Source organism: Otolemur garnettii, unplaced genomic scaffold, assembly GCF_000181295.1.
Source record: "Otolemur garnettii isolate 467f Iridium unplaced genomic scaffold, OtoGar3 scaffold00029, whole genome shotgun sequence".
NCBI lineage: Eukaryota > Metazoa > Chordata > Mammalia > Primates > Galagidae > Otolemur > Otolemur garnettii.
In genome coordinates, this window is record NW_003852424.1 from 12,144,269 (window position 1) to 12,156,938 (window position 12,670).

At 49.9% G+C, this 12,670-nt stretch overlaps 1 protein-coding gene across 1 annotated transcript; it reads left to right on the top strand.

Annotated features, from left to right (window-relative positions):
* The first annotated feature begins 1,697 nt into the window (after positions 1 to 1,697).
* Positions 1,698 to 11,876, top strand: AEN (apoptosis enhancing nuclease). Its single transcript, XM_003788658.3, has 4 exons — positions 1,698 to 1,743; positions 6,641 to 7,230; positions 9,202 to 9,402; positions 9,982 to 11,876. The coding sequence occupies exons 2-4, from the start codon at positions 6,706 to 6,708 to the stop codon at positions 10,222 to 10,224; spliced, it is 969 nt and encodes a 322-aa protein (XP_003788706.1). The 5' UTR covers positions 1,698 to 1,743; positions 6,641 to 6,705; the 3' UTR covers positions 10,225 to 11,876.
* The last annotated feature ends 794 nt before the right edge of the window (positions 11,877 to 12,670 follow it).

The following is a 12,670-nucleotide window of genomic DNA, read 5'->3' on the forward strand; positions in this document are numbered from 1 at the left end:
CCACCACCAAAATAATCCTTTCAAATAAAATCTCCCCTTACTAAATCTGGATTTTTTAAAAATTTAATATTATGTGCAACTTTCTTTATTTTGAGACAGAGTCTCACTATGTCACCCTCAGTAGAGTGTCGTAGCATCACAGCTCACAGCAACCTCTAACTTGCTGTGATTGCTCACAGCAACCTCTAACTTGGCCTTAAGCGATCCTCTTGCCTCCACCTCCCACGTAGCTGGGACTATAGGCGCCTGCCGGAATGCCAGCCATTTTTTCATTGCAGTTGTCATTGTTGTTTAGCTGGCCCTGGCAGGTTTGAACCCACCACCCTGACTGTATGTTGCTGGCACCCTATGGGCGCCACCTATGTGCAACATTCTTTTTTCTTTTCTTTTTCTTTCTTTCTTTCTTCTTCTTCTTTTTTTTTTTTTTTCTTAGACATAGTCTTACTTTGTCACCCTGGGTAGAGGGCTGTGGCATCTTAGCTCACAGCAACCTCAAACACTTGGGCTCAACCAATCCTCTTGTCTCAGCTTCCCTAGCAGCTGGGACTACAGGCACCTGACACAATGACCTGGCTATTTTTAGAGACAGGGTCTTACTCTTGCTCAAGCTGGTCTTGAACTCCTGAGCTCAAGCAATCACCCGCCTTGGCCTTCCAGAGTGCCAGGATTATGGGTGCAAGCCACCACCCCTGGCCTATGTCGCTACTTTTTAAATTAATCTTTTGCAATACTTTACTCCTAGGTGTTAAATTCATACTACAGGCTTGGCCCTGGGTTACACAGATTAAGCACTAAACACCTTGAGTTGCTTATGCAGCAGCAGGGTAACAGGCAATGCACTAAAACACGGCAAGAGCAAGAATAGTAAGTAGTTCGCATTTACTGTGTGATTTATAATATTTATTTATTATTATATGCAACATTCTTTTCTCTTTTTTTTAGACATAGTCTTAAATTGTCACGCTGGGTAGAGTGCCATGGCGTCTTAGCTCACATCAAGATGCCTGAGCTCTGGAGTTCCAGACCAGCCTGAGCAAGAGTGAGATCCCCGGTCTCTACAAATAGCCAGGCCTTGTGGCTGGCACTCGGGAGGCTGAAGCAAGAGAATTCTTTGAGCCCAAGAGTTTGAGGCTGCTGTGAGCTATGACGCCACAGCATTCTATCGAGAATGACAAAGTAAGACTGTCTCAAAAAAATAAATAAATAAAATAAACAATAGTAACGCCAAAGGAAGAAATCTGACTTTTAAAATCTTTATCTAATGCCTAGTGAATACTCAAAACAACCCCCAAGGAGGCAGGGGCCACTGTTCCCATTCTGGAGACCAGAGTGTACTCTAATTTTTAGCCTTTGGTGGTAAGAGACTAACAGAAGCCCACTCCCGACCCAGGGAGCCGGAAGGACCGAAGTTGGGTGGGGTGGGAGCCGGAAGGGAGGACAAGAAGCCTCGGTCCCCACCAAAACCCCTGACCCGCGACCCCCATTCCCGGTCTCTTTAATTAATGTCCCCAGGGAACAAGCCACTAGCAGCACATTCCGAGCTCCTTGCAAGAGCCCCTCCCCTTGCATTCTCGCCCGCCTACCAGCATCAGGGCAGGCTCGGCCAATCAGAGGAGTCCATAGGCGGGCCCTGCTGTCCTGTAAGCCAATAGACGGGCAGCCGGAGCCGGGCTTGCCCCGGCATGTGCTAGCCGCCGGCAGTCTGGACCCCACGTGCGGGCCGGAAGAGGCGCGTGTTTTCTGGTGAGCTCCGGTTCTTTGCTCCTGGACCCTTCTCCAGGACTGCGGGGTCGGGCGGGCTGGTTTGGTGTGTGCTGAGCCGTGGGGATCCCTGGCCTGCGGCGGGGGCGCCCGGGCTCTGCTAACCAGGCTCTTCGGGCCGGCAGGTGTGTGGGCCGGGCCCAGGATGCCGCTCCAGCCCTGTCCCTGTCTGCGTGGGGGGCCAGAATCAGGCCGCGTTGGGCTGTGGTACTCGGCCCGGCAGCCGCTGCAGTGCGTAACCAACGTTGAGTCCTTCCCAGTGAGGTCAGGCCGTCCCTCGCGCTCGGAGGACGCTGCTTGGGGCGAGGGAGAGGGCGTGCGGGGCTCTCTGCGGACTTCTGACCTTTCAACTTTTTTAGTACCACAGGGCACCTTATTGAGACATGTTTCTCAAATTTGGCGGATTAGCAGAATCATGGCTTGAGAGTGTGTGTGGGGGGGGAAGGATCGCATGTTCTTTTAAAAAATACAGATTCTCGGGCCCCATTCCCTAGAACGGCAGTTAAGGGGTGGGTCCGAAAATCAGCTTTTTAACAGACGTCTTGTTTCTGGTAATTCATTACTTTGGAGAAGCCCTGACCTAATTCAAAGCCCTCGGTTTATGGCGAAGGGATAGTGACTTGCCCCAGGTCATCTGCCTGTTTTAGTGCTGGAGCAGGGTCCTTGCTTGCTTTCCTGATGGGCCAGCAGGGTGGTGGCCCTGACCACCAGGGATTCTGATTTCATGGTTCCTTTGGGGTCTTTGTACCGTGAACTGCGCTGCTGGGACTCTTCCTTTAGGCCAGTAACTCCTACCTGAAAGCCTGGTGCCTGGTGTGGTGACCCCACAGCCTGAGTCCAGACTGGGGAAAGAAATTTCTCATTGTCCTTGTTGAAAGGGTTGTGCTGTTTGAGCAAAGCTCCCCAGCTTCCCTGAGCTCCATCTGGGTCCCCATGATGGGGAAGGTGTGCCCTTGATAATTGGCTCTGATTTGTCAGCAAGTTCAGAGAATATGAAAAAGGGCTGCTGTTATGTCACAAAACAAGTGGCCACAGAGACCTTTTCTCAGGGAACCTAATTTCTAGCCCTCCCACCCCCATCCACTGTCACTCAGGACCCCAAGCTTTCCTTTCCACCTCCACAAAGTGCTAGAATTGCAGGAGTGAGCCACCACAGCTAGCAATTTCTGGCTTTACAACTCCTGCTGAGTCAGGAAAGCCACTTAACCTTGCCTTGGCGGCAGCTTCTCAGAAAAAAGAAAGCCTCCCTCTTGTCCCCAGTTGTTAGAAGGGTCAGCATTGGTTGTCTTAGGCTTTGTTCTCCCACTGCTGGGCTGAGACAACTGGAGGTTCTGCATTTTTCAGTTTTAAGTTTTTCTGGAGTTTTTGAAACAGAGTCTCACTCTCTTGCCCAGGCTAGAATGCCATGGGGTCAGTCTAACTCACAGCAACCTCAAACTCCTGAGTTCAGGTGAACCATCTGTTTCAGCCTCCAGAGTAGCTGGGACCACAGGCACCTGGCTAATTTTTCTGTTTTTAGGTAGAGACAGGGTCTCACTCTTGCTCAGGCTGGGATAAGTGATCCTTCTACCTGGGCCTCATAGAGTGCTAGGATTATAGACTGGAGCTACTAAGATGTGATTTGTTAATAAGGGGAGGGTGTGTTGGGGGAGGGGTAGGATGAGCAAACAGAGTGGATGAGTCAGGATGGGTCACTGGTGCCTCACCCTGACCCAGGGCGCTGGAAGTCCTCATGCTAACACCACCAAACCTGAGGCTTCACTTTACCTGTCACTCCCTTCCTGTTTCTCTTAATCTCTGTGGCTACTGCTTGAGTTCTCTGGAGCTCTTCCTATAAGGGAGTTTTCATCCTTTCACCCTTTCTCTAAAACTTCTTGATCCTTCCCCATCCATCTCTGGATTAAGTCCAGACTTGTACCCACCATCCAGGAGCAGTTCTCTCTGGCTCTCCCCTCCACCTTTGTCTTCACCCCTATCTCCTTGCCTTTCAGTTACTCCGTGGACATGCTTTGCCTCCTGAGCTTTGTGTCTGCTATTTCTAGCCCAGTGCTTCTTCCTGTCACAGAACCTATCTGAGCCAAGATGGTGTCCTTTCCCTTAGTCCCATCACTCCTATTCTGAGCAGACCCTTATAATTTTCTGACTACCCACCTTTCTCCATGGAATCAGGAGTCCCTGGAGATGGTCAGTCCAGCTCTGTAGTCCCTACAGTTTGGCACACAGCAGGCCTAGTTCATGAGGAGGACATACTGAGTGCCAGCTTCTTGGCTGGCTGTTGGGGAAGGGACAGAGACAATCAAGGTTCTGTCTCTGCCTATAGAGAGCCTGGAGGCGGACAATAGGTAACTTAGAGTCCTTGGTGCTATAAGAGTACGGAGGAGTGAATTTTCTTTGCTTCCAAGCTAGGCTGTCAATGTCTTGGGTCTGGGGTACTGTGGGATATCTCAGTGACCTTCCTAGGTGCCTCTGCGGCTCTAAACTCAACTTGACCAGTGGAAACATGTCTGGGGACACCAGCTTGGGATAGGGGTGGTTTGTGGAAGAGCCACCAGAGTTGGGGGCAGAGGATGAAGTGGTACAAAGGAGAAGGGAGCAGTGCCTTCAGCTGTAAGCAACATGTGGGGTGTTCTTCCCTGACCCTTAGTTATTCCTTTATCAATCCTTTCAGTCCTTTGTCCTGTGGCCACTGATTTCCCTTCCTTCCATCTGGGGGGTGGGGTCACTATTTTGCGTTCACAAAGACTTAGCCTCTTTAGGGAAGCTTCCAGAGAAAACTATTGTCCAGACTGCTCTGTCTCACTAGCACCTCTGATCCAGCTGCACTTTCTGCTTCATTCTCTGTGGTGAGACTAAACTTCTTGGAATCTAGAATTCCCTCCCCACCTGGCACAGTGGAAACCCAGAGAGCTTCAGTGTGGCTTTGGCCTGATGCAAGCCAGTGTAGGATAAGGGATTCCAGTAGGGTTACTTTGAATGATGGCTGATGTCTGAAAGGGCATCAGGGGTGTAAGTGGAAAGGGAGGCTGGAGAAGACCTGTGACTGGGAGAGGGGAAGAGTCTAGGCAAGGCTGCTCTGGCCTAGGAAGAGCTGGTTACCAACCACAGGCAATAGTCTTAACCTCTTTGTGAAAAGGGAGCAGATGGTTACTGAGCCCTCTGCTATGGATAATGTATCCAGATCCCAGCTGTGTCATTTCTTCTTCACTCAGGAAGGGAAATGCTAGGACCATTTTGCACACTGGGGAAACTAAAACTCAGCAAGTGAGGGTAACTCAGGAAGAGTGGGGGTAAGCCCTGCTCTGCAGGACTTCAACGCTCTGGGGTTTTGGGGTTTTGGACTGTTAAAAACTACAGACTGGCTTGGCGTAACAAGTGAGATGAGGTTTTCCCAAGAGTGGCCCCTGCTGTTGGGAAGATGGCCTTATTATGTGGGCTTTGCAGACTCCCACGGACAGCACACCTTAAGCAGTGGTGTGTGTATCTCCTCTCATCACACACTCATGAGAGCTCGTGGTCAACTGGGTGGGAGGTCACCACAAAAATCTGCCTATGCTTTAGACTAGGGCTTTCAAATGTTTCTAGATGCTGTTATGTTGAGTGAATTACAAGGTCGTTTAAATAAATTACCTCATTGGTTAACACATAACAAAAACTACAACTACCTTTAAGTGGCCTGTGAGATTTTTTCTCCAGGTACTTTTGAAGATCTATGCCTTCATATTTCTTAAAGGGATTTTTTTAAGGGGCTATACAGTTTCAGTTACCTTTATTTTCTTATAACCATAACTTTCTCAAAAGTGAGGTTAAGAGTATGTATTCTGGGTTCATTTCAACCTTTGTCTCTCTCTTTTTTGCTTTTTTTTTCCCTAATCTTTCATAAAAACCTGGATGAATTTAGAGCAATCTTTGTCTCTTACTAACTAGTTGAGCAAGTTTGTTATTCTCAGTGCCTCAGAGGTCTTACCTGTAAAATGGGGGTAATACTTTGTTGAGGTCATTGTAACATAGGAAAATGGCTTCCAATGCTGGGAGAAGTAGAAGTGGGTCCTTGGCTTCATGCAAGGAAGAACTCAGGAGCGGGCGGTGCCTGTGGCTCAATGGGTAGGGTGCCGGCCCCATATACCAAGGGTGGCAGGTTCAAACCCGGCTCCAGCCAAACTGCATCAAAAAATAGCTGGGCGTTGTGGTGGACACCTATAGTCCCAGCTACTTGGGAGGCTGAGGCAAGAGAATCGCCTAAGCCGAAGAGTTGGAGGTTGCTATGAGCTGTGACACCACAGCACTCTACCAAGGGCGACAAAGTGAGACTCTGTCTCCAAAAAAAAAAAACAAAACCAAACTCAGGAGCAAGCTGATAGTGTAACATGGAAGTGAGATTTTTTCAGAAACTAAAGAGTGTCTACTCCACAGACAGAGCAAAGGTATGTTCTCCTTGCAGTAGAGAACTGCCCCTGGTTCCTGTTGGTCTTCCGATTTAAGCCAGACTTAATAGGTTAAATGAGGAGAGGAATATTCAGGGAAGGGTTGGTGTTCCTCCACCATCTTGGTTCTAGCCGGTTGGAACTTGCCCTGCCTCCATCTGGTTTTGATCAGGGCAGTTTCAAGCTCAGACTTCTTGCCTCAGGTAGGCAGTGCTGCAGCAGTGTCCAAGGCAGTACCTAAAGCAATGCTTGCCAGTACCCTATTTCAGCTGGGAAGATAGAGTGAGTCCCTGTCACACAACAGTGACCTGCATGTGGTGTTTATGGTTTATTAGTGCAGTGAATCCTGGACAGCACGAGAGCCCTGAGCTACAATGCAGGACTCTGGGGCAGCCCCACAGTGGAGCAGTGCAGGGAGGTGACCTGGCACACTCCTCACCTGTGTGTTCTCTCTCCAGGTTCCTGCCCCCGCTGAGAGATTATCTACCTGGCGTCCCTTGCCCCAAGCAGTGGACTGACTGGGATGATACCTGGGGAAGCTCCTGAGTCTGCCCAGTGCTTATGCTCTACCCTTGCCAGCTTGAATGCTAAGGATGTGCTTCGGAAACGGCATAAGAGGGGGAGCCGACAGCACCAGCGGTTCATGGCCCGGAAGGCCTTGCTGCAGGAGCAGGGGCTGCTGAGCATGCCCCCAGAGCCAGGGGCCTCCCCACTGCCCACCTCGTCGGGGGTCGCTGCCAGCAGCAGAAAGCAGCATCCAAGGCCTGCGTCTGGCAGCCCCCAGTGCAGCAGAAGTCCTGCCCCCAGGGAAGCCTCAGGGCCCTTGCCCAGCAAGTACGTGGCTATTGACTGTGAGATGGTGGGCACAGGCCCCCGAGGGCGGGTGAGCGAGCTGGCCCGCTGCTCCGTGGTGAGTTACCACGGTGATGTCCTCTATGACAAGTACATCCGGCCTGAGATGCCCATCGTTGACTACCGCACTCGCTGGAGTGGCATCACTCGGCAGCACATGCGCAAGGCCATCCCCTTCCAGGTGGCCCAGAAAGAGGTGAGGGCAGGGTTGGGATTTTGTTTGGAAGTTATGGTGGGCTGGAGTAAGCAGCCCTGGAAGAGTTGCTACTTTGCCCCTGCGGGGAGGAAACCCAAGAAGTCAGTTGACTGCTCCAAATAGTAGGTTCCTCTTCCACTAGGGTGAATAAAAATCTTGACTACCTCTGGATGAGGATTGCTGAGGCATTAACACAAGAGGATGTTTATAGAAAGACTGTGCCAACTGTCAGGTGATAAACAGCTAACATTTAAAATTTTATTTCTGTTATAAAATTTTCCACATCTGTATAAAATTCTTAAGGCCCACAGTCATGTCATCTTCAGGTATTAACGTTTTGGCATATTTTCTTGTTTTTCAGTGCTTTGAAAATTAGTGGTTGGGACCACACTCACATACCAGGAACTGCCATATGTGCTTCACCATAGGCCACACCTAAAACTTTGTTAACAATCTAGGGTCCTTGTCCCCAGATTTCTCCTTGGAGACTGGTCCAGTAGGTCTATAGGTTTGGGGAGAGCTCTGATATCCTAAAACTTGTACTCAGCAGACTCGTACCATAAAATCAATTCTAGATTCTTGCAGTTAGGGAAGTTTGGGAAATCATGGCATATATCATCATGTGTCCTACTTTTTCACATAATGTTTGGGCCTAAGTATTCCTCTGAAATGACTTAGAGAATATTTATCAAGCTGGCTAGTCAGGAATAGAAAGAATGGGGGGAGGAAGTGTCTGTGGTCCCTTCTGTGGACCTGGTGGGTGGTAGTTCTGAGAGCAGGACCACTTTTGTCCAGGCTCTGAGCCAGTGTTGGCTGTGCTTGGTCTCTTCCTACTTTATGGTTGTTGGCAGGGAGTTTGGCGTGTGACCAGTGTGTCAGGGCCCTCTCATTAAGTCTTAATGTATCTTACTCATCTACTACAAAAGCTGGGCTCAGCAGTAAACTGTATGCAGCAGGCAGGGGTAGGAGTTGGAGACCAGCAGCTGGTGATAAGGACACACAAGGCCAGCTAACGGCTTGGAGGAGGGGTGAACCCATCGCCCTGGATGTGGCCTCCTATGGGGTGTGAGGAATGTGCCAGCTGAGCAAGAAAACAGGCTTAGAAGGTAAGAAAGAGTAGTGAGTATGCAGAGCACAAAGGGACAGAATCTGGATGACAAGGACTGTGTCCCTTAACACTAATAAGAGCTGCCACTTAAGGTGTGGCTGCCAGTGCCAACCATGGTTCTGTTGACTTCACTCAAGAGGTTTTTATTAATCCCCTCCTGGATCAATAAATTATTATCAATAAGTGCTATCATTGGAGCATCACTAACCAAGTCAAATATGGTCCCTGCACTCGTGGAGCTTATAGCAGGGGAGGGGGTAGCTAGGTCATGTGCACTTAGAAAATGTGATGAGTCTGCTGAGGACAGGGTCCTAACATAGATGAGGGAGGCATCCCCAGGGAGTGACGACGGAGACCTGCAACATGAGGAGCTAGGAAGAGTTGAGTGGTGGGGGAGGGCTGGTGACATCCTTCAAGCTGGGAGCAGAGCCTGAGCCACCAGTAGAGTTGCTTGTATCTGGTAGCTAGTAGGCTTCATCCCTCTGGGACCTCCTGTAATCCCCAGCCACCTGTGGAATGCTGTTGTGAGTCCCCTGCAGGTGCAGGGAACCTCAATGAAAGGGTGTGGGTTCAAACCTGGGGCAGCATGTGGACCTCGGAGCTCGTGGTCCTCTGTTCCTCCATAGCAGTGGTTTTCAACCTTCCTAATGCTGCAAACGTTTAGTACAGTTCTGCATGTTGTGGTGACCCCCAACCATAAAATTACTTTTGTTGCTACTTCATGAACAGTATTAAAGGGTTGCAACATTAGGAAGGTTGAGAACCACTGCTGTAGAGGGGTCCATGCAACTCTTGGCCGGGGAACTTGGTTTCTCCTGCCAGCCTGACAGTGGGGCCTTCTTGACTCCTCTCTCCACTTATAGATCCTTAAGCTTCTGAAGGGCAAGGTGGTGGTGGGGCACGCCCTGCACAATGACTTCCAGGCCCTCAAGTACGTCCACCCTCGGAGCCAAACCCGGGATACCACCTACGTCCCAAACCTCCTCAGCCCACCCGGTCCCCACACCCGAGCCCGGGTCTCTCTGAAGGACCTGGCCCTGCAGCTACTGCACAAGAAGATCCAGGTGTGTGGGATGAGAGCAGTTGGGAGGGGGTGGTCCCCAAGCCGAGTGGTCCTTGGGCAGGACTATGGGCTGTGCCTCCAGCTTCCTATCACTCTCCCTGCCCCAGTCCGAGGACCTTGCATAAAGCACTCCCCTGGCACAGGCAGCCCTGGCTATTTCCACAGTCTTCTTCCCCGGTGTGTACTGCCTATACTGCCAGGTCCACATTCTCCCAGCCTGATCACTTCTAGGTCTGCCCCACTAAGTCCAGGCTCTGTCCCCACGTCCCTGCAGCATGATCCCCCATCTCCTTCAACCAGACAGAGCCTTTAAGCAGAGGGAGCCTGTAATTCTTCAACCCTCTGTCATATTCATTGTTCACCTGCTCTTCAAGCCTACAGAGCAGGAGATAGTGTTTAGTATTTCTTACATTCAAGGAAAACAGGCTTAGAGAAGCTAGAATTCTTATGGTGCACAGTGGAGGCCCCAACTCTTCTCTCACCCCCATCCTAGGGTATGAGTTCTTAGGCCTTGCTTCCTGGGGTGACATCCATCTCACAAGGGCTGCAGGCAGTGATGTGTGCCGGCTCTCATCTGCAGGTGGGCCAGCACGGGCACTCATCTGTGGAAGATGCCACGACAGCCATGGAGCTCTACCGGCTGGTGGAAGTGCAGTGGGAACAGCAGGAGGCCAGCCGTCCTTGGGGCCACCCAGAGGACAGAGAGCTTGACAGCAGCACAGACATGGAGCAGTACATGGAGGACCAGTACTGGCCTGAGGACCTGGCCCAGGGGAGCAGTGGAGGAGGGAGGCAGATGCAAGACCAGGACGGAAAGGAGTGAGAGGACAGGGAGCTCTCAGGTTGTCCTTCCCAGTGTGTGTGTGGAGTGGATACTGGCAGGAGAGCCCTGGGTGCTTCATCCTGGACAGGGCAGGATACAGCCAGCCGGCCCCAGGGCCAGAGGCGTTAGGATCTTCTGTTGGTTATGTCTCCTGACACCTGTGGTTTTGCTAATAGCACTTTGTAAGTTCCATGGAGAAGTCAGGTAGACATCTCCTAGGACCCACCCCCAACCCAAATCAGCTGAGTCATATGCTGTGCTATCTGAAAGGATAATTCCCCCGCCTTGGGTGTTGGGTGGAGGTGTCAGTACCCTGGAGCTCCCTTAACTCAGTGACTTGGAGTAAAGTTCTGTCCATGATGTGCCACCTACCTCTTTGTCCAGAGTCATGTTCAGGTTCTGAATAAATGTGCCCTGAAGTTAATGTTAAGGCCTCTAAAGGAGATAGTTCATACTCCTTAAACTCTGGCTACAGCCATTGTGGGAACTTAGTGTTCTGCTTGGCCTTTCACCTCTTGCTAGGCTGTGATGGAATAACAGAGGCCATGGACCCCAGTAGGGACCTGGCCCCTTCATGTACTTGATATCAGAAGTCAGGAAAGATGGAAAGCAAATAAGCTTTGGGTAAGAAAGCTTATATTTGTTTGGACCTAAATCAGGGGATGTCCCCTGTTCACCCAGCACTACACTCTGTTAACCAAAAGCCTGGGAAACAAGACAGTGGCTTGAATTCTGTGACCCCTGTGCTGGAATGGGCCTGACTTTTATTTATTTATTAAGAATAGGGCTGCTGATCTCTAAGGGGGGTAGCCTCCATGTGTCCCCTGGGAATGGGGCCGGGTGTTGTCAGCTGTGCTGGGTCCCTGAGCCTCGTGTGCTGCCCTCTCAGCTCTTTGATGATCACTACAGCTGTTGGGTTTTCTTCTAATTTCTGAAAATGTTCTCTTTCCTTGTTTCTTGAGGGGTAATTTTGAGGTACTGGGGGAACCAAGAGCTCAGGTTACACAGACCTTTGACTTCCTTCTTTGCTTGCCACTTAGCTTGAGACCTCAGGCAAGCATGCGGCTTTGCCCTGTGCAGTGCTGAGTGCTCAGCACCGTGCTGTGCACATGAGGGCCACAGCCAGCATGGCTGCTATTGGTGCTCCAGGGACTAGTTTTGGCCTCTTCAGGATAACACCTGAACACTGCTAGGGCCCTCAGGTTGAGCAGCCATGGCCCTGGCAGAACTGTGCTTGCCTGGCTGTTCAGTAGGTGGGTTGTAGACTGGGGTGAGGACACAGCAGGGAGGTTCAGGGTTATCCCTGTGTCTTGTCTGTTGTAGGAGGTGACAATAAGTAGAGCAGGATAATGAGGACACTGCTGGGATCACACTGCCCCACCCTTCAGGCAAAGTTACCACTCTGTGCAGACTACAGTCCTTGGCTCCCACACTGTGGGCACACTGAGGAGCTGGCTGAGTCAATCGCCACTTCTAGCCTGGCTCTAAGACTTTGTTCTGTGTTCCTTAAAAGTCTGTAGTGACGCCAAACTCAAAGCTGGGTCAGAGGGTTGAAGGAAGATGAAGCTGTTCCCTGTGGGGAGATGTGCTGTTTAAAGTTAGCCTGGTAGTAACACCGTTTGCTCTGGAATAAAATTCGATTAGAAAAGTGAGTGAAGTGGTCCTTTCTGTGAATTTTCAAGCTGGGGTGGAGGGTGGCTTGTTGGGGACTTGTGGAGGCCTGGGACACTGAGCCTCTCTGGGTGCTTTGGCCTTTAAGATGGGCAGCTTCAAAGATGGCACACCATGATGTGGCCAAAAATATATAATTTGTCTTTTGTAACTACCCTGTCATAGAGCACAAGTTTATTTAACTTGTTTTTCTCGGGAGGGCTGTGCTCACTGAATTGTTTCAGTTGTAGAATACATATAACATTTACCATGTTAACTGATTTTAGGTATGCAGTTAGTAATGGTAAATGCATTCTCATTTTTTATGCAGCAGATCTCTAGAACTTTTTCGTTTTGTGAAACACAAACTCCCCATTCCCTCCATCCCTCACCCCTGGCATCCACCATTCTATTGTTCCTGTGATTTTGACCAGATAGCTCACACATGGAATCACAGTGTGTCTCTTTGTGACCAGGTTATCTTAGCATGATGTCCTCAAGGCTCATCCATGCTGTAGCATGTCAGAATTTTCTTTTTAAGGCTGAAAAACCCTTTGTAAATACCATGTTTTGTTTTTCCATTCATCTGTTGGTGGACAACATGGGCTACTTCCCCCTCTTGGTTATTGTGAATAATGCAGCTATGAACATGAGTGTATAAACACTACATACCTTTTTGAGGCCCTGTTTTCAGTTCATTTGGATAAATACTCAGTAAGGTAATTGCTATATTTAGTGGTAATTCCATGTTCAATTTTTTGAGAACCACCATATTGGATTTTTCTTTTTGTTTTTT

Excerpts from the sequence above, each read along its gene's own strand:
- AEN (XM_003788658.3), top strand. The coding sequence starts at position 6,706 with ATGATACCTGGGGAAGCTCCTGAGTCTGCCCAGTGCTTATGCTCTACC. Across the intron at positions 7,231-9,201 it reads TCCAGGTGGCCCAGAAAGAG|ATCCTTAAGCTTCTGAAGGG; the intron begins GTGAGGGCAGGG and ends CTCCACTTATAG. Across the intron at positions 9,403-9,981 it reads TACTGCACAAGAAGATCCAG|GTGGGCCAGCACGGGCACTC; the intron begins GTGTGTGGGATG and ends TCTCATCTGCAG.